The sequence below is a fragment of the Siniperca chuatsi genome, linkage group LG12, assembly GCF_020085105.1.
Source record: "Siniperca chuatsi isolate FFG_IHB_CAS linkage group LG12, ASM2008510v1, whole genome shotgun sequence".
Classification (NCBI taxonomy): domain Eukaryota; kingdom Metazoa; phylum Chordata; class Actinopteri; order Centrarchiformes; family Sinipercidae; genus Siniperca; species Siniperca chuatsi.
Window position 1 is genome coordinate 13,599,420 of NC_058053.1, and position 26,778 is coordinate 13,626,197.

Consider the following 26,778-nt stretch of genomic DNA (forward strand, 5'->3'; position numbering starts at 1 on the left):
CTTTACCAAAGATGCTCCCATAATGTCTAACAGGCTTTCACACCAGTAAGAGGTGCAAAAAAACTCAGCGCTGTAAATTAAGTTTCTCTTAATTTTCCCCTTAACTGCCGACTCGGAAGCTGCGAAACGGAAGCTAACTTCAGTAGGTGAGTCTTCATTTGATATTGTAAGGTTTTGCCAAGATTTTCAAAATAAGACAGTCCTTAAAAAAAAAAAAAAAAAAAAAAAAATATATATATATATATATATATATATATATATATATATATATATATATATATATATATATATATATATATAAAGTAAGAGCAAGTCTTAAATAAATGTACATAAATACATACGTACTTCTGAGACGTTAATTGGAAGTAAATTATCAATATGAGACACTGTGTCACTATTTCAGTTTCACGCTTTTAGTCAAAGCTCAACATCAGTGAAAAATTCAAATGGGCGTTTCCCTGGCTGCAGACTTCCTGTAGTCACACAGGACGACGTCATCTCTGTTTGAGCATAAAAACAACCAAGTGGGCGTCGAGAAGAGTTTGGTGCTTTGCTTTTGTCCGGAAAGTTTTGAAAATGGTGCAGCAACTCTCCAAATCTGGAGCGAAGGAGACTCCTTTGCTGAAGGCTGGCCACCCTCCAGCAGGTAAACTGTTGCTCACTGTTGTATTGTTAACTAATTTAAAGCCAAAGCGTTGTTGTTTTTCGCCGCTCGACCCAGAGAGGGGGCCGCGCAGACCGAGACGTTGAATCAACCCCTCGTCAGTTTTTTCCCTTTTTTATTTTATCTGCTTTTTTCACTCCTGATAAATGCTAATTGCATCAGTGGGGCTGAGTTTTTGCAAACCTGATACACCCACATGCCTCTTTCCTCTCCAGCAGGCCCCTATCGAAAGTAACACAGTGTTCTCACTGGTTAACCCTCATAAAGGCACGATTGAATGCATGCAAAATCCTGTGGTTTAAAACCGGTTATTCGAAGCAATTTGACAAGAAATTATCTATTTTATTGTATTTATTTTTGTAATCTGCCTCCTTTTTTGCATGCATCCTTAACTTGAATACTTTTTTTTTACATTTAAGTGAGCATTGAAAGATTTATGGGGAGCTGCTTGGAACTCTGAATACCCTTTTCACTATGTAATGGCGAAACGATTTTTAATCAAACGATTTTTTCCACGTGTGACACCCCCTTTTTTTTTTTTTTTTTTTTTTTTTTTTTAAATGAATGAAGCAAAGTGTACTTGTGAGATTCCTCATCACAGGCTATGGCTGAAGTGTGGACATGACTTCAGAGTAGTTAAACCAAAAAGTGATTTAAAAATTTTTTTTTCTTTTTATCTAGAAAATGTAGTTTTTGTGTAACACACATTTTTCAGTTTTTAGTGCTTTAATCCTCTTGTGACCTCTCAGATTTAATCCTGACTCTGAACCCCAGGTTGGAAACTACTTTTTAAGATGTAGGCCGCTCGCTCAGCTTGGACTCTAGTTACAAGCAATGACCTGCTACCATACTTTCACCATCTGTGTAGTATTTTTAACAGTAGTATAACACTGCAAAAGCAGTCATTGCTCAACATTTATAAACATTTGAGATTTTGTTGCTGTGAATTATAGGCTGAAGATGCTTTTGTAGAGGATTTTGTCTTTCCATGTTTACAGAAAGGGGTCGGGATCCCCAGCATGCTTTAATCTTTAAAATCTGTCAGGTGCATACAGCATATTACTTTATCAAGCAGATTTTTCAGGTAACTTACATTTTAAAGCTTCTCTTTTCTTCTTCGGGTCATTAGTGAAGGCTGGAGGTAAACGGGTAGCCAAGAAAAGCTTGGAAGAGAGTGGCACCCATGGGACTCCAGAGAAGGAGACCAAGAGGTCTGATAAATTGAGGTAGGCCTACAGTCTGCATTTACAACACCCAAAAAATGGGCATAGAAATAGATTCTGCTTCAAACCTTAAGATCAGAATGTCCAACAGCATTTTGAACATTGATTACTGAAATTTGCTTTTAAGTGAATTTCTTGTATTTGAAACCTGTGATCTTGCAGCAGGTCCCTCGCCACCTCCAACAGGATGCAGCAAGTTGGTATTCTTCTGGCAGGAACTCTTGACAAGGTTTTTAATTAAAAAAAAAAAAAAGCCTGTTCTTTCTTTGCATGTCAAGTTCATTCCTACTGAGCAAACTGATTTAGTTAAGGCGCCTCTCAGGCCACAGAGCCTTGTGGGTAATAAACTTCTGCCTGATGTGTTTGCAGCTGAGCCACGACTTTCCAGAGACACCAGTGAGTGTGAGGCACAGCAAGGTGTGCCCTGCAGTGGAGAAGCCCCACTCGCCCCGGACCTTTTTCATCCAGCAGCCGAGGAAGTTTTGAACGATATGTTTTAAGAATGCCCCAGAGGGAACCGTGTTAAGTCAACTGTGAAAGACAAACATGAAAGTGTTAGACACACGAGGGGACTGACAGGTTGTCTGTGAAGTCAGTGTTGAGGAAAGAAAGCTTTCATCAAGATCTATATTTACTTTTTTAGAGGAGAAAATTATTCATTTTTTGCTTTTTCAGGTTCAGGCTGTGCTTGTTTGTAAGAATACTAGAAACCAGCATTTAATGTCCCTTTCCTAAAGTTGTAAGAGAAATGCTGTAGTTGTATTTACCAGCTGATGAAAAACAGATGGCACTTGGGAATGTTTAATGTGAGGGTTTGGGAGTTGTAAAGTGAGGTTTTTTTTGTTTGTTTTTTTTTCCCCTAGTTAAAGCTTCTATGTATTGCTTGGCATTTATTAGATTTAATTAAAAAAAAAAGGAAATTGCATGGCATCACTGGATTGCAGATCTCCTTCTTCCTCCCTGGTTCCTTTGCAGTAAACTATGGTGACCACTAGGTGGCAGCAAATAGCTGTTTTTAAACTTAAGGCTCAAAAAGTCAAAACTTACTGTACTTCACAAAGTTGCATGCACCATAACAATTGCAACCTTCATTACTTTTTCAAGCATGTGTTCCCTTTTTAGACACACCCCTGTGAATTGCAACAACTGTAATAGGATCCAATGACTAAATCTTGTCATTTGTATAGTGTTTCTTTTTTCCTTTTTTAAAGAGAGAAACTAGCCCTCCATGTTGCCAAAGGAACTATTTTTAGACTCCCTCTTGAATTGAAGGTTTCTTTGGATGATCCAGTATGTTCAGGCAGTGACTCATGGTCTGACTGGAAGAACTGTGGGAGCTTCCCTTAAAGGCTAGCTAGGTCTTGTCAAGTCAACAAGAACCACAGAACCTGCTCAAGGGCAAATTACACCAACTAAATGTAGCATTTCCAAGCATAAAAAAAAAGTTAGGTCTATTATTTAATTCACCTGAATCTTATTTTATAATGTAAAGTATGCATGCTGATTTAAGATCCCAACGTCTATGTGTGAAGTTGTATCCTGACCTTTTGTACAATAGCCACCCAGAGATTTGTTTATGTAAGACAGAATGCAGAAACCATCATGTAATCCTGTCAGCACTTATTTGAAAGTAGGCCACATCTGTGTGCCTCATCATAGCTTCATATCAAAACATAAGAGGCTACAGTATGGTTTGTGGCTGTGGTGCAGACAGGCAAGTGATTCTTGTGTTTTTAATCATTTTCAGGGACAATTTATGAATGCAGGCTTGTTTTCATGAACACAGTCCTGGGGTACATTGTAAACAAGGTGGGAGATGGATGGTCAACTGGATTATAAACAGTTTGTTGGTTTCCATTTGACTATACTACAGGTTTCACTTTCTTGTGTCGGTCATGTTATGTTTGTGCTGAAGAATAAACCCTGAAGAGATGCTGAAAGAAGCTACAAAAATACCTCAACACGTGTTCCAAGATAAGGTACTGTAAAAGTCTGTAATGAAGTGGGGGTTTTTTTTAAGCAGCTTTCAGATTGTATGCCAGTGTAAATTCAAACACATAGTGAGGATGAGTTCTTTGTCCTCCAGTCTCTAGTTTTTAATTTCATGTTATACCACCAAAATGGCCCTACAGACACAAGATAACACCACATACAAGTAATCATAAAGACAATGTTGCATACAACATACTGTGCATGCACTTTTAATTTACAGGTGGTATAAGCTGGGGTGTGAACACTGTCTTTTCATGTAATGCTCTACCTATGCACACCCTGACACTGCAGCATCAGTTTCAATACAAATCCCTGCATGTGTAAAAATACAATAGCTATACTAGGCCCCAAACAGGTTGAGCATGAACATGCAAGTGTGTTTGCCCCCACTCTTGTGTGTTATGTGTGTGTCATGTCTGTGTGTTACATACATGGACCTTTTTGTTTGGATCAGAAAGCCCACAAACAATTATCTGCTCGTTCGTTCGCCAAGAAAGTATTTGATGATAGCCTTGTAAACGCAATGTGCCAACTTAAATTCTCTGTGATGCTTATGCTGTTCACACATGCCTTTGATACCATCTGCATGTGAAGTTCAGAGACCTCTCTAGCTCTGTTTGAGGAGCGGAGCAGTTGGTGGTCTTCTGACTTGCAGACATCGTGCATTTCTCTGCCAGTATCTGCCCATTCCCAGCCATCTGAGGAGCCTCGCTGACCCTGTGACGCCCACCACACTGCTGAGAAAACACTGCTCACCGACTGTATAACACCGCCTCACACAGAGGAGTGGGATGACTGAGAAGATGTGGTTTGCAGTCCCAAAATGTACTCTTAGCACTGCAGTGCACTTTTAAGTACGCCGATTTGCTGGACAATAATTAAGATTATCCTATCTATCCTATCCTATATTGCAGTTTACACAATAAACAGTACAGTATTACAGACTTCACTGAATGGTTTGGTGAGGTTGAAAATAATGTGAATAAAATGCTACGGCCTTTACAGTCACCAGATCTCAACCCAGTTGAACACCTATGGAAGATTTTGGCCCACCATGTAAGACAATGATCTCCACCACCATCTCCTTAAGACCAAATTATGTAATATAAACTTTCATCTTCAAATCTATTTAGTGATGTCTGTGGCTGTCTCTGATGCTATATGTCCTTTTGTGTATGTCTATGTTTGTTTTTCTTTCTATCAACTGTACTCAGGTCTCTCTTGCAAAAGACATCTTTTCCTTTAATTTGTCTTTGGTGAGATTCATTTTGCACACAAAACAAGCTGCATAAAATATTGTCACCTCATGAGGTCACCAAAGACTAAGGTGTACTGTGAGCTTCACTGCCCAGGATGAGTCCAGCAGCCTAAGCATTAATTTGCACTTTTGAAGCTTTTGTTCGATTATAAGTTCATTAGATACTGTCTTATACAGTATATCTGCATGGTGAGAACATTTTAGCCTCTCCATAGAAATAACATTTAAATTAAGCTGTATGCTGACATGTATTATTAAAACAAGAAAGGTACAGTACACTCAGATTCAGCAGTATACACATAGCTACTGAATGACATCCTGCTTTTAACAGCCACTAATACAGACCTAAATCACTTAGGCTAAATTTACATAAAAGCTTTGACTTATATTTCAACCCATCCTCTTCTAATGTACGTCAACAAGGAGGAAGTTACACAGTATACTTGCTAAGATTGCTAATAATGGGACATCTGGTCATTTTAAATGTGGGCATCAATAGGCTATTTAAAGTAATCCTCATTATAATCAGTTACAGGTGTGTGTGTTAACCAGGCAGTGGTAGAAAAAACGTAAATAAAAATATTACAATGTTAAAATATCCCATTACAAGTCTTGCATTCAAAATTGTATTTGGGCTTCGTAAAAGAACATAAGTATTGGCAGCGAAATGTATTAATAGTATATAAAGACTGGCCCCATTCAGAGTGATAAATCTTTGATGCAAAGCAACATCTTAATGTTGAAGCCAGTCCAGGTGGTGCCACTTTATACACGCTTGGATAGTTTAATGTAGCAATTCATCATGTTTTATGAGCTTCTTTATATCTTGTGTGTAAAATCTTAATCTGCAGAGTAGCAAATAATGATAGACATAAGATTAATATATGAAGTAAATTATATATAATATAAAAAATGTTTTGATCTGAAATAGGGGTGCAGCTAAGAATTGTTTTCATTATTGATTCATCTGTCTGCCTGTGCATTGCTTGATTTAGATATTTACTTTCCAATGATATAAAATAGAAAAAAGCAGCGAATCCTCACATTTTAGAAGCTGGAATCAGAAAATATTTAATAATATTGTTTGTTTGCAATATTGTTTGATAAGTGACTTAAACGATTATATCTTATTATTTATGTCTATCGATTAATCAACTAATCGTTTCACTGAAGCCGTCTGGTGCATAAGTAGGCCTATGAAGTTGCACAAAATGGAAACAGGTTTAAAGCTAGTTAGTTGTGTTGAGTTTATTGTTTGAAAATTCCCTGAAAGAACTGCTCCATTTAAATAAAACTGGCAGAAATCATAATTGAACAGCTAATTGAATAAATAAAATGTGACAAATCCAAGTGATTTAACGATTTTAGAGACTTTCTTTCCTGCACCAAACCCCTGACTTCCCCCCTTACATTGCAAGCCTGCAGCCTACACTTGTCCTAATACATGTATCTTGCATCTCTAGCATCCTGTCGTGTCCATGAGGCATGCACAGAGCAATGAGGAAGAAGAGGAAACGAGGAGGAGGAAGGAGGGGTAGTTCGTTGGTTCGTTGGTTCCCTGCCCTCTGTCGATTGCCTCCCTTACAGATGACCTCATGCGGGGAGGAGGAGGAGGAGCCCAGCGTCCCGTAGCCTACCTTGGTGGATCAAGTGAGGGACTGAGTTTGTGTGGAGATACGCTGGAAGACTGGGAAAACTTTTTTTTTTTGGTAGTTTCATTTCCATGACATTTATCAGGTAAGACTTATTCACAAGTTGGCTGTGTCGACGTAGTTAGCCTGCAGGTATCAGTTCACTAGTTCAGAAAAGTAGGGAGAAGTTGTTTCAGTGAGAGTTTTAGTGGCCGTTTGTTGGGAGGAATGTCGGGACATGCCCATTGAGCAGCCGTCAAAACCAACGGGAGTGACAGCAGTGTGTTTTTATTTTCAAGCTATTCAGGGTTATTTAGCCTCTGCGTTATTTTCTGTCTCGCTGCTTAACACACTCACGTTAAATGTTACCGTTACTCAGGCTAGCTGGACATGAAGCTCACTTGCTAGGTTAGCTGGGTTAAATCAAACTTTCCCTACAGGTAACGTTTCCGTTTGGTTTGGTGTGAACCGGAGCTAACGGGACACACAAGTCACACTGAAACTGTTAAGCAAAAAAGTTGACCGTTGGTGTTTCACTTTTATTTTTCGTGCATGTTATCCTGGCATTGAAAACCTCGAATGCTCTTGGCACTATGGTTGGTCATCTATTAATCATTTTTTAAATCTAATCTCTAAAATGTCAGAAAATAGTTAAAAAATGCCTGTCCCAATTTCCCAGAGCCAAAGGTGAAGTCTTAAAATGGCTTGATCTGTCTAAAGATCCAAATCCAAAAGATATTCAATTTACAATAATAGTAGATACATTTTCATGATCGATTAATCGTTTAAGTCAGTTATATAAAGCAGAATACCAATATCTCTGGTTTCAGATCCTGAAATGTGAGTATTTTCAGTTTTATATGATTGTAAATTTAATATCTTTGGATTTTAGACTGTTAGTCAGACAAAACAAGCATTTTGAAGATGTCACCCTTGGCTCTGGGAAATTGTGACAGAGGCTATCATCAAATTTTGATATTTTATAGACTAACTAGATTAATTGATAATGAATATAATCGTTGGTTGCAGCATTAGAAGAAATGTCTGTTTAGAGCAGGTCACTGCTTGTTACTGTATGTGTTAACCTCTCCAAAGATGAACAGACATCCAAGAACTTTTGAAGATATACTTATTGTGGAGTATCTCCCTGCTCACTAGGATGCAGATGTTTTACTAAAAAGGTTCATTACTTTTCTTATAACTGTGTGGTCTTGTTTGATGCTAATGTTAGTCTGTATTTTGTGATTGGATGCGGTGGTTTTCAAACCCGAACCCAACCCAGATATAGTAGTAGGCTTAAAGCTAAAGGACTGTAATCTTGTCCACCCACATAGATTGAGTCATTGAAGTTTGACCACTGGCTGTATAAGACTTTTGCTGTTTTCAGCATATTTTCAGTGGAGGAATCCTCTTGTAACTCAGCCAGGTGCTTTTAAAATCAAAGCTCTGTTTCCCCCTTCTTAGAAATTGCTTGTAAAAGTCAGGCTTCAGCTTTGATCATTCGGAGCACATGAAGTCATCGATTCAGTGTGCTCTCTGAACAAGTGTTATGAAGTCTTCATAACCTCATAACCTCTTTGCGTTCTACCTTGGCAGAACCTGCCACAACAACATTAGCTATTTCCTGTGCCGAGTTACTTGTCTCAATCTAGCTTAAAGAGCAATTCCAATGCAGTGTTGATTTTCCATTTTAAACTCAACAGGTGGGACAAGCTTTGCTTCTGACTGTCATACTGACTGCCAGTTAACCTGGAGATAGTCAGTATTAACTTTCCAACATAATTTCAGGCAATTTTACGCTGGTTATGGAGCCATTACAGTGGATTTGCATGCCTCTCTGCCAAGGCTAGAGCTACCCAATTGTCTACCAACTGCAGGGTTATGAGATGTTTGCACTACAGAGCACTCATCTTATTGAAAGTGCCACAAGAGTCTGCCTCCCAGTCTCTACAGAGCCTGGTTCCCATGGTCCCCAGCCAGTTGGCCAGTAACAGATGCTGGCATCAGAATCACATTGTTATGGCTGAGGAGGGAAAGTTATTAGAGCCAGTGACCTGACAGACAGCACATACTGAGTTGTTGTTGTTGTTGTTGTTGTTGATGATGATGATGATTTTGTACTTTTGAAAGGGGCTACTCGTCGCAGAAGCACATGGTTCCAATAGGAAAGCCAGATTTTTAGAATTAGTTGGGTTCAGGACCGCTACTGTCAGCATACTGTTTAACCAAGATTGTTTTTGAAGGAATCCTGATTGTTGTGGTGTGGGATTCTGTGGATTTGGGATTCCGGGACACTTGATACCACAAACCAAACCTAACCACAAATATAAGCATCAATATAATGTCCTACAACACTCTTAGGGTACTCTCACACCTTACTTATATGGTATGGTTCAAATGAATGAAAATGGGATTTTAGCTTGAATTTGAAAGCTAAAGCACTATTATCTATCTGCTTATCATGGGAACTCTCTCAGTGAAGCAATCTCCTATGCTATGTGTATGTAAGCGATCTTCATAATGTGTATTATAAGTGGATTTATATATCATGGCCAAGACAATTTTAGATGTCAAAATCATTGAGGTGATTTTAGGGCATGTTGTGTAATAACTGTGTAATTGCAGGCTCAGTTACCCCTTGCGGTCCTGGAACTTGAACAAAGCAACAAGAGGTTGTTTTGTGTTTTATGCCATGCTGTCGGGGGAACAATCTGAGTGATCATCATTTTTTTATGATCAAATGATCATAAACACACATAAACACTTCAAAAGTATGGTAATATTTAATTTTCTATTTGCCCTTTATTCATCACATATAAGTCCCTAAGTTCTGAAATGCCTAGATATGTACCATCAAAAATCATGTTGCATTCTCAGCGATGGGATGAAGGATCAGAAACAAGCCTACTGGCAAAGTGCCATTGTGTAATTGAATTAGCTCAAGTTTCTCCAGCTCAAGGCTCATGACAATATCTGTATCAGAATGCTTGCCTTACCATTTAAGTGCCCCAATCCCCCTCAGGTCGTCTATTAAGACGTTACAGAATGACTGCCATGCATATTGAGTTGCCTATGTATTTCAGCGATGGTGTTGGCTAGTGTCCTAGAATGAGGCATTCTGCTGAATTACACACCAATAATTGATTTATCATAACAAAACTACAGTGTTTTCTGTAGTATGAGTTAAAAGTCAAGGTGAGCAAGTGTGTGTGTGTTTTCAAGGTCTATGCATGTGCATATGTGCGCTCATGCTTGCTTGCATGTGTGTATGTAAAGCATGTGTGTTTGGAAGTGTTTCTTAGTAACATTTTTTGTCTTTTTGAAAGCCCCAGAGACAGACCGAGTAAGATGTAGAGATGCAGAGTGCCTCAGACATACCAAAGTGTGAAATGCAGTATTTGTGACAAGGTACTTATAAAGAATTAATTTTGTTGACATTGGCAAAATCATAAAGCAGAATTAATGTTCTTTCCGGGGTTGCAGCTATCGATTATTTTAGTAATTGAGGATTATACTTATTATTCCATCGATTAATCAAGTATTCGGATAAGAAATACTTTTGCTTTATAAATTGTGACAGTAATAATCATCCGTGCGAAACACAGTATGCTGTATATAGTTATACAGATTAAACAAAGCTTCGAGGCAAATAATTTGAATCGATGATTTTTCGATGATCGAGTTACTCGAGGAATCGTTTCAGCCCTAGTTCTTTCCGCTGCGTCATAATTATTTTAGCTTTGACGGCTAGTGCAGCTCTAGCAGCTACAGAAAAGGCCCTTTTCCTTCACAGCAAGAGGAAAACAAACTACCTAGATAGATTTGATAAGCTGTATTAAATCACCTTTTTTACAGACTCTGATTTGGGTTCAGATTCAATAAAATGCCATTAAAATATCGACCCAAAGAACTGGACTCTCACAAACTTTAATTCACATGACTTGTATGATCAGCAAAAGCTTGAATGCAGGAGAGTGTGAGGTCTCCAATTGCTGTATGAATGGCACAGCACTTTGTGAAATCACGTACCTGGACAGAGGCCTTTCTCTATGGAAAGTAGTGTGAGGCTCATATTTCATGTCAATTGTTAATGCGTTTTTTTCTTATTTTTCACGCTGAAATTACACTGTCAACACCATTTTAACACCACAACACTAATGCATTGTGGGTTCCTCCCATGAGCAAAGCCTTAAAGAACTTTACTATTTCACAGAGGGACAGCGCATCAAAGTCTGAATCTTTAAGGGCAGACATTGGAACTGGGTGTAAGACTCTTGTACTCTTGTATTGGTGAAACAAATCTTATTTGGATTTGTTAGTTTTTCTCAGAGTCAGTTATGTCAACTTGTCTATAACTGTGTCTGTAAAAGTCAGTGCACACAAAAGACTGAATAGAAGGTCATGCTGTACCTGCATGGAGTATGTACATTGATGTGCAAGGCTAATACAAACTGATAAGTCCACCTAGCTTCCTTTGCTGTTAAATTACATGACCTGTTTTTTTATCCCACTAAATGGTATCCTTAAGTAGTTCACTCAGTATAGCTAAAGAGAGATGGGCTAAGAATAAACCTGCACTGGTTATGACATCTTATCTGCAAAGTGGTCTGAAGCCCTGTTGAATGTGCACTGGCTGAAATCATGGCTTATTAGGCATAGTATTTCATTAAGAGTCAGTGGATTCGAGTCTACCATATTGCTGGAATCCTACAATTCTAAAATAAACTCTTTTGTTTTGATAAAATGCTGAATATGTGACCCTCTGACCAACAAATCTTAGCATGAGGAGAATCTCTCGCAGTGTTTGCTGGAACTTCCTGTAGACTTTAAACACTACTTGTTAATGTTTTACCCTTAATCAAATACCAGGCTTCCTGGGAAGCAAATGTCAAACTAAGTGTAGGCAACAATGGTCCAGCTTATTTTAGTTTTACTCCAGATGTTCATTAACACTTGATTGCTATGGCAAATCAGTAATAGAGTGATAAAGTTTAATCAGCAGTGATAGCAGGAGTTAATGACTGTAACTCTGATGAGATGATTGTTGTTACTCAGCGTGCGGTTGAATCTGTTGCTGGCTGATGATGATGACAGGGGTGGCTGTTGCTGTGATGTAACGAGTGTGTAATTGTTGTAGAAAGACTTCTAACAAATGTGACAGAAAAGAAAAGGTTCAGAGTGGAGAAACTGGTTCGTGAAAACTTAGAAGGCAGACCCACTGCACACGTTAACTCATAAATCCATGTCTCATCTGAGTGTAGCAGGGAATGTGGTGTTTATTTGGTAGGATGTGCAATGTCTTGTCTTATTCCAACCTTTTAGTTTCAGGTTTAGTCAGGTTCTAGAGCCTGGGGTGTAACAGTAAATTTGGAGCAATGAATGCACTCTAAAACATGCCGTGACACTTCTAGAGCAACACTGCTGGGATAAAAAGGTTGTCACTGCTGAGCCAGCATGTAGGCCTGTGTCTGGATTTATTCATCAGTCATATTAGAAAAGATCAAGGACAAGTAGCCTCAAAGGGCGAATCAGTCTTTCCAAAATGACAGTGATTTTCCCACGGCAGTCTGATGAGTAGATCAGACTTGTTATCCTTTTTAATTTCACGCTGAGCCATGTGGCTAGTCCTCCTCAATAAGAAACTAGCTGGCTTTGCCCCAAGCTAGAACTTTGAATCTGCCCTGTGTCTGTGATGGGCTAATATCATTTCCCACCAGGTAAAGGTAAATAATCACAGAGGTCTTAAAGTGAATATCAGCCTTTTTTCTCATCATGTAGTAGGGCTGCGCAATATGGTAAAAAATCATATTGTGGTTATTTTGACAGAAATTATGATTGCACTATGATTCACGGTTAGTTGGAATGATCATTTTTGCACCATAATTTTCATTTTCACTGAAAAAACTATTAAAATCATGACGTGACATTTGTTGGGGTCTGTACCAAACAAATGTTTTCTTACATCTGGAGAACAAAATTTATAGGCCAGGGAATCTCTGCAGCACTACAGTACTTCATTATAATGCTGTTTTGTTTTATCAAAAAATTGCAGCTTCTGTGATTTGGATATTGCACTTGGCTATATTGCGATTTCGATAATATTTCAATTAATTGTGCAGTCCTATCATTTAGTTTTGAAGAATTCCCCCTGTCATTTATTTATTTTGCAACAAAACTAACAGAGTAAAGTGTTATTGAAATGTTCAGCATGTAGACATACTTGTATGATCTGTTGCTGGGTTTTAGCTGCTGGCCTGTCAAACAGATACAAACTGGTTGTAGTATTATATTTAGAAGTTAAACATTGTTGTTACTCTTTAAGGTTAGCTGGTGTTGGTGTTCCAAGAAATGTCTTTTTTTTTTTGCTCATTATAAGATGAAGGCTTCTCATAGGTTCTAAGGTGCACGGCTGTGCAGGAAACACTTGAGTCAAACCGGTAGACCGGTCATGTTAGTGTGAATAACAACCGTTGCTTACAATGGCCGACACTGAGACTGTGCTGTCCTCCATACCTCCTCCCTACACTTCCCCCTTCAAGGATTTGTTAGCTAACTTCCCATTGTTTATAGACCACTTAAACTCACCGTCCAGGCTGGGCCTGTTTCCTGCACTCAGAGAATGGACAACAAAAGAAGAGATAATTATGGAGTTCACAGGAGGATTTTAAAATATCTGATCACTTCTAGGCAGTGTTTATTAAACCAAGTTGAAGGTCAGCTCATGGTGAGAATTTCCATGTTGCTATGACAACAGTGTGGAAATCTGAGAGTGATCATTCATGTAGAATCACTTGATGAAGAGAGCTGGCAGGGCGTTTCAACAGGCAAGAGATGAACGCATAGGGTGGAAAATAGCTGTTTGCTGCAGTCCTGGAAGAGTAGTGAAGTTGATTTGAGCTTAAGGGCGCTCTCTCTATTGTGTGCCAGAGAACAGAGGACAAATAAGGTTCTAACTCACCATCCGCCAATGTATGTGAAATGCTTCCCTGCTAGAGGCAATTCGGTCAAACAATCCTATTTCTGTTCTATATATAGCTGTCTTCTCAGATGACTGTGGTATAGCTAGATGGCCTCATTAACCACATGTCACAACAGCATTGTGCAGGTGAGGATCTTTTCTTGCTCACAGGCTGTATGGATTTGAACTCTATCAAGTCAGGAATGACCTGGAAAAACATACATGTTGATAACCTGAGGGACCCCTTAACCACCGTGTTTTCCAGTTTCTCTTCTGTGAAAGGAAACCGTCTCTACATTGTACCATAGACTGGAGTCCTTTTTATTGTTGCCTTGAGCTGTAGGTAACAGACACCCCACATGCGAAGGTCATGGAGCTGACATATGCCTTGTTGAAAATGCTAGCAGTGGGGAAGCATCCTTAATGCTGCATGTTATTGGTCAAATACACTGATAAGGTCTTTGGTGTGTATTCCTTCAGTTGCTTGGGGCATTTTGAAGCTCGTTAAGGACTTTTGATGACTAGGCTATTTGGTCTCTTGACATAAACAAAGAGGCAGTACCATGAGCACAATACTCTGCTGTTTCTGCTGGGGCTTCTGCTTGCCCTTGGGGTGTCTTGCACAGAGCAAATGTGAATATTGAGAGTCTATTTTGTCCATTCAGCCAGTGTGTGTCAACATAGACCTGTGAGCCACTGTGGGACTTTCACTGCTCTGTTTTAATATTGAGAGGCCCCTTCTAAGGGGCCAGGCTTTGAGGCTGATATCCAAACACAGCTTAAAAGCACTGGGAGGACTTGACTTCGAGGGCTTGAGGAATCTTGATGCCTGTCTTGCTGCATACCATGCAGTCCATGACTCCTCTCTGAGGAGACTTTCTTACAAAGGTCAGTTATATCCCACCTACAGCTTAAGTTTAGCTGCATTTGATGTTGATTGTGGTGCCTTTGCTATTGTAGGCTCCACACTTCCTGACATCTACCTCCAGTATAAACAGCCTAAGGCTTAGGCAACATCAACACATATTATCCTCAATCCTCACACAGTCCTGAGATTTGTTTCTTGCAACGTCACACCTTGCTGTCATGCTCTTTGTTGTCACAGGCATATAATAGACTTAAAACATACCAGACTTACATGACTATCATTTGCTGCTACAACCTTATTTGACTGGTTGTTGTCCACATATTTTTAGTTTACTTAAGCAGAATTATATAAGCATTATATTGATTTGAGTATTAGTTGTATATTAGTAGTTAGGGTTGGGCCGATGAATGATGCCATCATCCAATAAAAAAGTGCAATAAAAGCTTCCTGAGTAAAAACCTAATGAGAGTAGTTTATCACTATGATTTTTTTTACAATCATATGATCTGTTTAATGAGGTAACTTAAGCATAGTGTTAACCGTTCCTACTGCAGCTTTCAGACCGTGGTCGGGAAGCACAGGGAAGACTTAAGTTTTCCTCCAGGGCTGAAGTTGAAGCTCACCTCGGGGCTAATCACCTTCACTTTTACCCAGCAGCTGGGAAGCAAGACATGGGAATGTCTCGGATATTGAGGAGCTGCAGTACTTATTGGGCAAACTGTAACCTACACTGTACATTTACTGCCACTAGACAGCTTCACTGCTAACCTTTTCCTCTGCTCCGATCGCCAACACCTGTCTGCTCTGAGCGCAGTCACCGTCAGTCTCTCTCTCTCACTCACCCACACACTCCTGATTTGGTAGACATCGCCCAACCCTAGTACTACTTCTAGTTAATATAATTCTGTTTGCTTTTTAATTTGAAGAATTTTAAGTCATATCTCACCTCACTGTGACTTGCAAGCATCACTAAATGACTATAACAGAGTTATAGTGGTATACTGTGATTTGCTGGCAGCAGTTTGAGAACATGCTAAGTTTGATTTGGTTAGGAGTATTAGCTACTACTGGCCTAAGAGTCACTCCCTTTGATGGTCATAACCTGTTGTTGTAATGAAAATGGTTATTACAATTATAATAAATATTAGCAGCCCCAAGTGTTCTGTTAGCATTTTAGTTGCCTGGACACTTCATGTTGGCTTATCTGGGTGTATTTATGTTGTGACAATGGCATTATATAGTTTAACGTGTTAAACCTAATATTTTTAATGATGTCTATATTTATCCTGTACACAATGTGGACATACTGTATGCCTGAGTAAAAGTAGTGTTATATGAAGGAATGTGATATGAAATTTAATGTAAATATGAGACACTTTTCACCTAGCTCATATGATGGAGAGACAGGTTTGAAACTGGATCAGTCAGAAATGTCATCCTTGGCAAGAACAAGGGCTAGAGGAAATGGTTTTGAACTGCAGCAGACACAAAGAAAAGGAGCAGTTCAACTGCACAGATTGTGGGCAGCTTTCAGGGGACCAAATTCACTGCCAAAAGTTAACAGTAGTAGCAAATTGCAGAAGAAGCATTGCACACGACTTGGTGAAATCCACAGATGGGTTATTTCCAACTGTCTTTCAGTGTAATTGATCAGACTACATAAATCAACTGAGCAGCCACTAGTATCATCTTCGTTACGCAAGTCAAGTTCAGGTGTTACTAGGCAAGGCACTTGACTTTTTGGATGACTTTTATTTGAGGGACAAGCTGCTGCTAGAAGAAGGTCATGGTTACATTGAAAGCACCCGACCTTTCTGATCTGATGGCGTGACTGCCTAAGTTTGGTATTTGTTTTTTCCAATGAAACCAGTTACTCCACAGAAGAAACCAGGGCTATAAATTCATCTCCAGAGAAAGGATGCTGGATTGAATCTCTTAGAGTGGATTTTAGGAGAATATTGAATAAATAAATGTTTGGCAACTTTAAATGAAATCCGTTTTTAGTACAGACTGATTGAAGGGTATTGATGTTAGATTATTTGAAAATTGAACAGAGCCTAGGAATTGGAAATAACCAAATGGGTCAGCTCCAGAAGGTATGGAGTAAAAAATGGAGTGGGGTTGGAGAATGTGATGGGCTTGCTTTCTGTGTGTGTGTTTTCCCTGGGTACTTTAAAATGAAACACAAATGCAGTAACCATGTATTACCTTGAAACTGCATTCATAATCTTGAAGTGTTTGGCTTGGTGGAGTAAAATGGAGTTAATTTTTTGATCTGTCAAGGCTGAGTTGTGATGCAGAGGCTCATAAGGGATTTTCCCCCTACACCTCCACCTCCCATAACTGATTCAGCGGAGGCTCTGCCTCACTGTGTTTCATCTGACACCATCAAGGATGAAAAAGGGCGGATCGATAGCCTCTCTCACAGCAGCAGTGAGAGGACCTAGATATTTAAAGCCTGGCTTCTGGGGTTGAGAACTCAGTGCAAGGATTGTGGTTTTGTTTGCAGAAGGCATACCCTTATTTGGTTGAAACAATTCTTTTCTCTTCATTGGAAAGATTGCTCTGCTGCTATTAATACAGTAGAGTAGCCTGTAGCAACCTATAATGTGTTTAGAGGGTTAGAAACCAAAAAGCTCAACAAGTTTTAGCTGCTGCTGTGTTTAGTTAAGTATGTTTTTACCATTGTCCAACTACATACAATTATAAATAATCCCAAAGTAAACAAGCACATCCAGGCATATCCAAGCTGGACCTTGAGTTCATGGTATACCGTTTAACTCTAAGGATTCAAAATGCACACTAGCTTGGGAACAACCATGGAAAGCAGTTGCAAACAGCCAAGTTCAGCCACATAGCATCAATTACATGTGGAATTCAGGGCATTCGAGTGTGTTTTCCTGCATAACAAGATTGCAGAACTTGTCCTTTTCTGTTTAAATATTAGAGCATTCTTTCCATGTGCCCCTCCACTGATGACCTGCAGGATTGGGAGTGCTGTGGGAAAACTCCCAGGCGGGTGCCAGCTAAGCAGTATGAAATGCGGATATGAACTGTTTTGCCATTGCTATGATATGTTTTTGAGGACACATTTTGTATTGTTTGGTTAGTTCTGGGCAGAAAAAGACTTGCATTTGAAGGTGTTTGATTGGTTTTCTTATTTGCAGGTGAATAGAGGAAATTGCCTCTGTTCCCATGAACAGAAATAGACCTGTTTGTGATAATTTCCATGGTTTTGCATGACTGACGATGCATTTCTGTTGTCTTGTCGTGGCTATGAGTGACTGAAGTTTTTTGTTTTCTTTTCCCCCAGGAGTCCTACAGAGAGGATTCCAAGAATCTTGCCATGTTCAAGGCAGTGCTGAAGAAGAACAGAGATGGAGGCAAGGGGAGCAAGAAGGAATCAGGTATGTGGAAGATCAGGAGGAAAAACAGCAAGTTAAGTTTCAGGGAACAAATACCCCATACCCCAAAGGCTTAGACACAAACTCTATTTCAGAGGCAGATATACAAACACTTCTTATTTTCAGTGTTTATGAATTAATTTCTGAATATGGAAACTTTATAAACCTTTTTAGTAAAGATTCAGAAGGCTGAAGTGAGTTAAATAAAGCTAATGTAAACTGAAGAGAAAGTTGAGATGAAAGCACAAACGCATTGCTAAATCTTAAGTGTGCACTTAAACATACTGTCATCTAAGCCATCATTTTCAGCAATTGCCTAAATATACCGTATATGTTTAATAATTATATTATACTGCCTCTGTCTGTGAAATGTTTTTTTTTGAAGAACGCTGTGTGGTTCTAAGTGACTGACACATGTAAATACCCACAGTAAGAGCTGGAATATATGTTTGCAAGCAAGGAATAAGTAAAATATTATGGGTCAAGTTAGTTGTTTACTCTAAACAAACAAAACAAAAAATCTAACTGAAGACAGTGCGGGTATTGTGAATAAATGGTAGTGGTGTACAGCTTAAAAAGAAAATCCCTCCAGTGCTTTGTTTATACACGATTGTAAGCACCGTAACCATAACTCAAATGGAACTTTACTCAAGCATTTGGCACAGCACATATGAAAAAGTTATTGGCTATTTTGTTTAACATGAAGCTTTACACCGCAATTGGGTACAACTAAAGGCCCAGAATGCAACACTTAAAGTAAGGCTCTTGTTGCAATATGTAGGGATGTGGAGCAAATTAGAACTGTGTAGGCTCACACACTGTATGTCACCGGGGATAGAGCACAGCAGCAGCCCACTGCGTCTCAGAAATCATAGAACCATTGTTATGTGTATAACCTTCCATCTTTTTTTCCATTTGATTTTGACTGTAGAGACACCCGGCCATTGTGTCATAACAGATGTTTTTTTTTCCTTTGGAAATCTGTAGTATTTTCCAACATGACTGAACATGAGTCACGCTCAGGAATACATTGCTGACTAGTCTCTTGTTCATACAATGGCCCCCTCCAATGATCTTTCTTGACATAACAACCATTGACCATTTATGCTTATATTGCATCTTCCAGCCTAGACTTGGTTTACCACCTCAGGACAGGTAGTCTGGTTCAAACACTGTATACAGCAGATACATGTCTCAGAGTTCTGCTCTTTCTGCCTTTGTCTGACGTGATTGTTTCACTCAACAGTCAGTATTAAAATTAAAGGGAAAAGAGTCTGACTTGCTTTACACATCTGTCATCTCCTCTGCTCTCCAGTACAGAGGGAGAATTTAGCATTGTAGACTTGTATCAAGTTTTCTATCAAGTTGTTGCAACCTGTCTCGCATGTATGAATCACTCTGATAACACAGCTTCCCTGTTATCCAGACACACACACACACACACACACCCACCCACCCACCCACCCACCCACCCACCCACCCACCCACCCACCCACACACACACCCACCCACCCACACACACACACACACACACACACACACACACACACACACACACACACACTTGGTTGGGAGCAGCAGAGTTTTATGGCGGGATACAGCTCCTTTATCCCAGCCTCATTCTCCCAGTTGGACCCCATCCATCAAGCCAAAGCAGCTCTATCTCCCTTTCTCATGCTGGGACAATAAAATCTGGCCACTCCTCTCTGTTGTTTAGGGCTCTTAAGACAGATGAGAGGTTACAGAGATACAACAGCAAGCAGTGGTCACTGCCCCACTGGTCCTGGGGAACAAATCTCTACTGCATATATTTTTATTTTCAGGCTTTAATAGTTTTTTTGAAGGTCAGACTAAATGAAACGTTGGTGAATCACCTGTAATAGCCTGTAATAAATGAGTTATTCCTTAAGTTATGTTGATTATGTTCCTTAAAAGATCTTGATTAAGATTTTGACGAGTTATACATCAATATTAACAGCAACAGTAGGTCATATTTCTTAGTCAGCATTCAAATACGTTTCAGTATTTCATTATAAATAGCAAGTTGCATTTAAAGTGTTAAGTTGGATATCGTGCCAACCTGTGTTTACTTATCTGTTGTCCTTGAGGAAGAGAATTTGTGTGTAAATTCAGGTCCTTCCTGGGATCCGAAATGAGGTTTGTAACACAGAAGCCCTGATGGGGAAGACCATGTTAATCAAATTGGGTACACTGCAGTGTAGTTAAGTGTCTCTGAGACAAGACAGTACCATATTGCACATAAAATATTCACAGCACCTTCTGCAAGGCTTGAATAAAGATTTCCTTTTTGATCCCAAATGGTTTGGAAAAGAAAGTTGTTTTAAAATTAAATGTCTGGTGCATTGGAGTTTTGTCATCTACTTTATTTTACACGTCTCTATCTTTCTGCCATTTTCAAATTGGATCATGTTCAAGGATTTGTTTAATTTGGTTGATACGGCATCAGTGTTATGTTTGAGAATTTTGTCAGCATTGGGACAATGTCTCACTGTTTTACACCTGAAAGTTGATGTTGTTATTTTCTTTTGCTTAAAAGCAAGGTTGGTAAGGTTAATAATTTTGTTCTTGGGAGATTTAGTTTTTTTCTCATGAATGAAAATTGTGAAATTTTTTTTTGCTGCTTGCATTCTTATTGGTGACTGTACAGACTTCCCTTCCTTCAGAAGGACAAAGTCCCTGTAAAATCTGCTCAGCAACATATAATGGAAATCAGTGGGAGGAAAGACCTCGATAATGGTATAATTGCAAGATAGCTCAGCATATGTTGCTCATGACATGGTGGCTATGGACTGGAGGCAACTTTAAAGCAGTCAAGGAAACTTGGCCCCTATGCCAGATACCACTACAGTCATTAGCGCTCCTTTGGGATCTCCCCATTGCCAAGACCACAAAAACACACAGTTTGCTAATTTAGTCTCTCCATCATGTGCTCCTCCTAGATCCTTCCTCCTCCTCCTCCTCCTCCTCCTCCCCCTCCTCCTCCTCGCTTGCTAGACTCAAGTCTGTAAGGAATCTGTTTGGAATTGGCCTTATTAATCCCTTTTAAGTACTCTTTTTTTTTTATGGTCTGCCATTCCGGAAGTGGGATGCTAGTTTGCTCTGGCTTGTTGCCTTTGATGTCAACATTTTCTGAGAAAGGTTACATTGCAAGTAGGCCTCACTGGAGTTAATAGACTAGGGACCCCGATGCACAAGAAGATGATTATATTGTAAAGAATCAAGCAGTGTTTTAATTGGTGTTCTCTAAGGATACAGGACCCTCAGATTTTACTGCAGGTTTCACCTATGACTTCCTATTAATTCACAGCAGTGTCTTGGTTTGTAGTTCACTGCAAAACAAATAGCTTGTTCTAAGTTGGTATAATTGTTTTGGGGCAGTGTCTTGTCATGAGGCAAGTTTGTGTGAATGTGTTTCATCCTGCTTTCCTCTCGTTCTTCATTCTTCAACAACAGTATTACCGAAGTAACAGTAGTAAGCCTATAGTAATTATAGGCAGAAGATACCGTGTGCATGGCAGTGATTCTCCTCTGGGTGCACCCATAGAATTATTATTTGACTGTTGTAACAGCTTCAGAACATGAAACCGACAGATAATTAAGCCACATGTTATCAATTGGTTCTTCTTATCAGCCTATAAAAGTGAATGAGAGTGAATATGGGCTAAATTTGATTATGGGCCAATCAATTGGTGCATCCCTAGTTTTTGGCCGTGTTTTTTGTGTTGAAGTTTCATTGGTGCAAATGAAGTGAAGCTAAACTTTAAGCCATGTCAAATCCCTTTGGTGGACTTGAAACACGTAAGGAGACGTCTGAATTTGTCCACCAAGATTTAGTCTAATTCTCTCTTTGCTGAAAGTGGTCTGTTGGCTGTCTCTTTTCTTTTTTTAACTGACAGATGCCCCACTGGCTGACTCCCTTTAACCCTCATTCTGCCAGAATATTTAACATACAAGGACTACCGACTGGGGTCCTGGGGACCCCAAGAATAAACTACTGTAAGAAGCAACCATCATAGCAAAATGTTAACTTATTTATTCTCAAAACATTATTGGTTATGTAATTAATGTAATCTGAAAAAAAACATATTATTATTATTTTAGGAAAGTTACAGTTAAAAGGAAAATATATACATTTCTTCTATACAAATTGGAGCTTTTATCCCAAGTACAGTCCACATTAGTACTTAAAAGCTTACTTACCATCCTTTGATTTTGGTATGATTTAGTTTTCAGTAATTTCAAGTTAAATTAGGACCCATGGCAAACATGAACTCAGATAGTTTCATCTATTAAAATTGCATAGGTGGAATTGGGTGTTTTTGACTTGGGTCCCCCAGGAACCCAATAAATTGGTATTTTTTAAAAAGCACAAATTAAAACAGAAACAATGATATCAAGTCATTAGAAACAAATTCATTGATAAAGTTGTGAAAATTGGAATGATAGAATAAAGCACTAGTGAGATATGACAAAAAGTGTACCTCTAGGGTCTGCGGGTACCCCAGTTGGTAGGATTAAGGTTAAAGCTTACTTTCTTCAGTTAAGTATACTGTTTCTTACTGTAGCTGCTGTCCTTGGGGTATTGTCAATCAGTATCTGTTTATGATGTGACCTAGAGAATCAGCATTTCTGACTCAGCTTTAATTGCTGAGTGTGACTGTGTGGGTTGGGTAATGCTTCTGAAGACCCTCCAACTTGGGCTTACCACTCAGTGAGCTTGTCTGCTTGAGGCAGCTGCCAGACAGTTGTCTGTCTGTTGTGGGTGACACAGTGTTAATCACACTGGCATGCATTGCTGTGCACTCTTTAAGGCTGGTAACAGTTTCAGCTGTTTACTTCTCCAACCCCAACACACACACACACACACACACACACACACACACACACACACACACACACACACACACACACAAGCAGTGTAAACACAAACAGATATGCAACCACCACTAGCTGGCAGGGCTTTTCTTCAATTGTTTGGCTTTATGGAGACTGAAGCCACTGATGCACCTGGCTGGACGGGAGGCAGCAGTCCTGTTGCTTTAACCTCAAATTTCCCAGCGGTGTATCTACTGGGACAATAATTGAAGTCCTGTATGGCATGCTGACAGCAATGACATGAGACTGATTTTTCAGATTTGTCAAAAGTCAAAGAATGGTATAACCATTAAAGGGGGTGGGAAAGCAAAGGATAGGTGCAATTCTTATGCTGGCAATTTTCATTTACATAGATACCTAATGGCCTTTTTGATAACAACTGCATCTGCACCAAAGTCCCACTTAAAAGATGATGTTTCTGTCTTTTTTTTCTTTTATAATGCAGCATGGCTTGCAGCTGAAGAGTGAACATGTGGCTACTTTACTTTTATCATCATAAAGGTCTCCCACAGCAGGGGGTTGGTTTTTCACTTCAGACAAAAAAAAATATAATGAGAAGCAACCATGGATGAGCAGACTTAGTCTGTTGTGTTATTGGTTTGCTGCCTTGCAGAATTTTTAAGTCTGTAATGTAATTTTTAAAGAAGCAATTCCTGATTAGGAGCAACCTCATTTAGATTTCAGGAAGATAAAGTGAAAGCTGAAGGGAATGTTCATAATGTAGAGGACCCAAACTACACAAATCTCAAACTACACAAACTAATGGTGTGTGTTTATGTGTGTGTGTGTATGAGAGAGAGAGAGATAGAGAGAGAGACCACAACCTGTGGGACAGTAAATTACCCACACACACACATTAAAAAAAATGTTGTGTTTACGTAGTTTTCACTTATTTGTATTTTTAACTGCAAGTCTACATTTTTTAAAATTATTATTATTATCTTATCTTACTTATGTGTATATATTTTAATAGCACATTTCTTTTGTTTTTGTATATTTTTTTATTTTATTTCAGACATGCTTTGACAATGTTAACATCTGTTTCCCATGCCAATAAAGCCCGATTGAATTGAAAGAGAGACCTGCACTCTGTTGCCTCAGCTGTGGTGACTGGTACATGCTGTCTCTGCAGTTTCTGTGAGTTTCTCGGGTGTTTTTGACATGAAACAGTGATTTGTTGCCAAGGGTCAGACAACAGCAAATTGGTTACAAAGCACGATTTTGTTTTGTTTGTAGGATTTCATATGTTTCTTGAAATGTGAAGCACCATAGTGATGATAGTCAGTAGGTTAACCCATAATGCTGAATGTCTTTCGCGAGGGGGACTCAATAGCCCTGCAATAAATACTTCCTTTGTAAAGCTTATAATGCTCAGTTTTTGTTGATGTTGTTGTTTTGAAGCAGTAGTTTCTGCTGTTGTGTTATTGGTTATTGTGGTTTAGTTAGGCCAAACAAAGTAGCTGACAATGCAGAGGTGGCCTCCCTGATTTCTGTAATCTCTCTTCTGTTGTCTGTATTGTATATACCCTCTCTGTAGTGATACTGTTAAATATTGCAGCTGACATTGCAGAGATTCTTTCCCTGTTGTCTGTATTCTCTATTCTCTTTCAACTGCCCTTAGGGGTTTAACGTGAGGAATTTTTACTGTTATGGGAAGACTTCCCTCAATAAACAATGACCACAGGTGGTTAGGCAGTTATTTGTAAAAACAATAAAAAAGGTTTGGTTACTGTGCAAATCTAAAATTATAATCATAAAGTTTTGTCTCAGAAAAAAAGTGATGTCATGGGACCTCTAGCTTTTGACAGTTCAGCTAAAACTGCTTTTTTCACAAACCTTTGTTGCTCAGGAATAATATAGCTGTTTCTTGTGGACTGTCAGAAATGGAAATGTTTCATCTTCGTTCAGATGTGAGTCAGAATTAACCACAGGCTGTTCTTTCAGGACAGCAGCATTAGTTAAATACTAAAACACTAAACAGGCTTGCTTTTGCCCTACAATTTTTTCTCACCCTTTGGTCTTTTAAATGTGTGCCAACCACTTTAGCTTCAGCAAAAAGGAATGGTCATCTAACCAGCAAACAATGTGCTTCATGTTACTAATATCGCTGACAGGTTTCTTTTTAAGAACTTTGTTTCTAGCCTGAGGTGTCTTGTTATTTGCTGGTTAGGTGCAGTCTTCAACATCACTGAGGGACAGGACTAAACCAGATTCAGGATCACATCGAACTCTCTTACTGACAAATACATTGTGGCCGTCGACCCCCCCCGGCAATAATAAACACTCAGTTAAAGAATCTGCTCACAGTTTCCAGTGTCAAACTGCCTATGATAGCCTGGTTCTTCTTTGTGAACAGCTGGGTGGCAGCCTCCTCTCTAGTCATATCTACCGCAGCCATTTTGAGACACGCTCCCTCCTTGTCATGTGGCTTGTAAGGGAACTTAATGAAAACTCCCTCACAGTGTTCTTCCGTTGTGGGTGGAAGTTTTAATGTTTTCTTCACAAGAAAACTGCTCTTACACCAAGGATAAATGTGTGCTTCAGGTGAATTAGGAATGCATGGGTGTAGTACTGGTGTGTAGTTTCTGGATGAAACTTTTGTATGGTAGCAACAGTAGAGGAAGCATTTAGTCAATGAAAGGCAGTGTTCATGTACTTAACAGTCTTGATACTGAAGCATAGAGACAGAAATTTAACAAAAAAAGAGAAACTGTTCTTTTCATAAATTTGGTGTCGCAAATTTAAAAGCTGTGAGCACTGAACCAAGACAGATAGACAAACAAGATGCACACAGTCAACCACAGGATGTCTAGACCACAGATTACATACAGTGTGTGACCTGTGCAGGACAGGAAGACAGACTCCACTTTATGCCACACACATACACACACACACACACACACACACACACACACACACACACACACACACACACACACACACACAGAACTACAAGAGACAGAGGCAGTGGCAAGCAACCTCAAGATACATTATTAATATCCTTTGATTAACCATAATAAGTAGTGCTCAGACCAGAACCACTGACTTCTTTATCATCAGGTCATGGTTTTCCTTTTGGAAAGACTTTGTACTGAAAAAACTCATGCAGCTATGAAGCTCGGTTTTGCCACTTGAGCTTTTAAGTCTAAATATTCTGTGACAAATAGATCTTTAAATTTTCACTTACAAACACCTCTAAGGTTATATCTAGGTTACCATCCAATGCCCTTCTTGTAACTTTAATTAAAAGAAAACTTTGCTGACAATTGTGAAATGGATTTTTGGCCTATGTTTGATATTTTTGCTCCCAGTCATGTTTGTCTAGATTTCCATGTCCAGACAGTTGTGGTAGGATTTAAAATGGTGGAGAAAAGAATGTACCTAATCTATAAAGGAGACCATTGAGTGCACAGACCTACATGGCTATCAAAGCAATGTGCAGCTGGCAGGCAACGATTAGCAGGGCGTAGCTCAAACCACATCTTTCACTTACACACACATTCATGTACAAATACACACATACAAACACACACATACACATATACGCCCATAAACCTCAGGTGTATCCACATTAGACACTCCCTGTCTCTCCTTCTGAAAAGCAAAATAATGGCTCTTGGGGAAGACAGTGAACCCGGTCAGCCAGTCTCGCTGTTTTCTGTTTGCAGAGACTTTTACAACAAACATTAGGCCCTGGCTACATTTAACTTTCACATGACTAAAGACTTCTAAGAAAGGCTGTGAAGCTCATCATTTTCTGATGACATTCCATGCATCAAAATTTACCTTTTGTTGCCAAAATGTGGCCCTACAAGGTGCCTAACTTAATTGTACTGATTTATATTGGTTTTATGGTCCCTTTTGTTTAACATGTTCACAAGAAA

The 26,778-nt window shown here is 39.2% G+C and overlaps 2 protein-coding genes across 10 annotated transcripts in view; both read left to right on the plus strand.

Moving 5' to 3' along the window:
* Window positions 1–488: 488 nt before the first annotated feature.
* dap1b (death associated protein 1b) lies at window positions 489–2,817 on the plus strand. 2 transcript variants are annotated; one of them, XM_044217688.1, is made up of 4 exons: window positions 489–646; window positions 1,794–1,890; window positions 2,050–2,116; window positions 2,257–2,817. In XM_044217688.1, the coding sequence occupies exons 1-4, from the start codon at window positions 577–579 to the stop codon at window positions 2,371–2,373; spliced, it is 351 nt and encodes a 116-aa protein (XP_044073623.1). In that variant the 5' UTR covers window positions 489–576; the 3' UTR covers window positions 2,374–2,817. The 2 variants fall into 2 exon arrangements, with proteins under 2 accessions (XP_044073623.1, XP_044073624.1); XM_044217689.1 differs by having other exon boundaries at window positions 2,053–2,116.
* Window positions 2,818–6,627: 3,810 nt separating this feature from the next.
* Window positions 6,628–26,778, plus strand: part of tanc1b (tetratricopeptide repeat, ankyrin repeat and coiled-coil containing 1b) — a 110,884-nt gene continuing 90,733 nt past the window's right edge. For 5 of the 8 annotated variants that reach the window (XM_044218043.1, XM_044218044.1, XM_044218046.1 and 2 more), the window contains exons 1-2: window positions 6,638–6,874; window positions 17,908–18,001. In XM_044218043.1, the coding sequence (XP_044073978.1) occupies window positions 17,941–18,001 (61 nt within the window). In that variant the 5' untranslated portion in view covers window positions 6,638–6,874; window positions 17,908–17,940. Of the gene's footprint in view, window positions 6,875–17,907; window positions 18,002–26,778 lie in introns of all 8 variants that reach the window. The other 3 variants (XM_044218049.1, XM_044218051.1, XM_044218045.1) reach the window with 3 other exon arrangements.

What these genes read in the sequence shown, in the direction of transcription:
- dap1b (XM_044217688.1), top strand. Translation starts at nt 577, where the DNA reads ATGGTGCAGCAACTCTCCAAATCTGGAGCGAAGGAGACTCCTTTGCTG. An exon ending in AAGAGGTCTGATAAATTGAG is followed by an intron (nt 1,891 to 2,049) that starts GTAGGCCTACAG and finishes GTGATCTTGCAG; the next exon opens with CAGGTCCCTCGCCACCTCCA. An exon ending in TGGCAGGAACTCTTGACAAG is followed by an intron (nt 2,117 to 2,256) that starts GTTTTTAATTAA and finishes ATGTGTTTGCAG; the next exon opens with CTGAGCCACGACTTTCCAGA.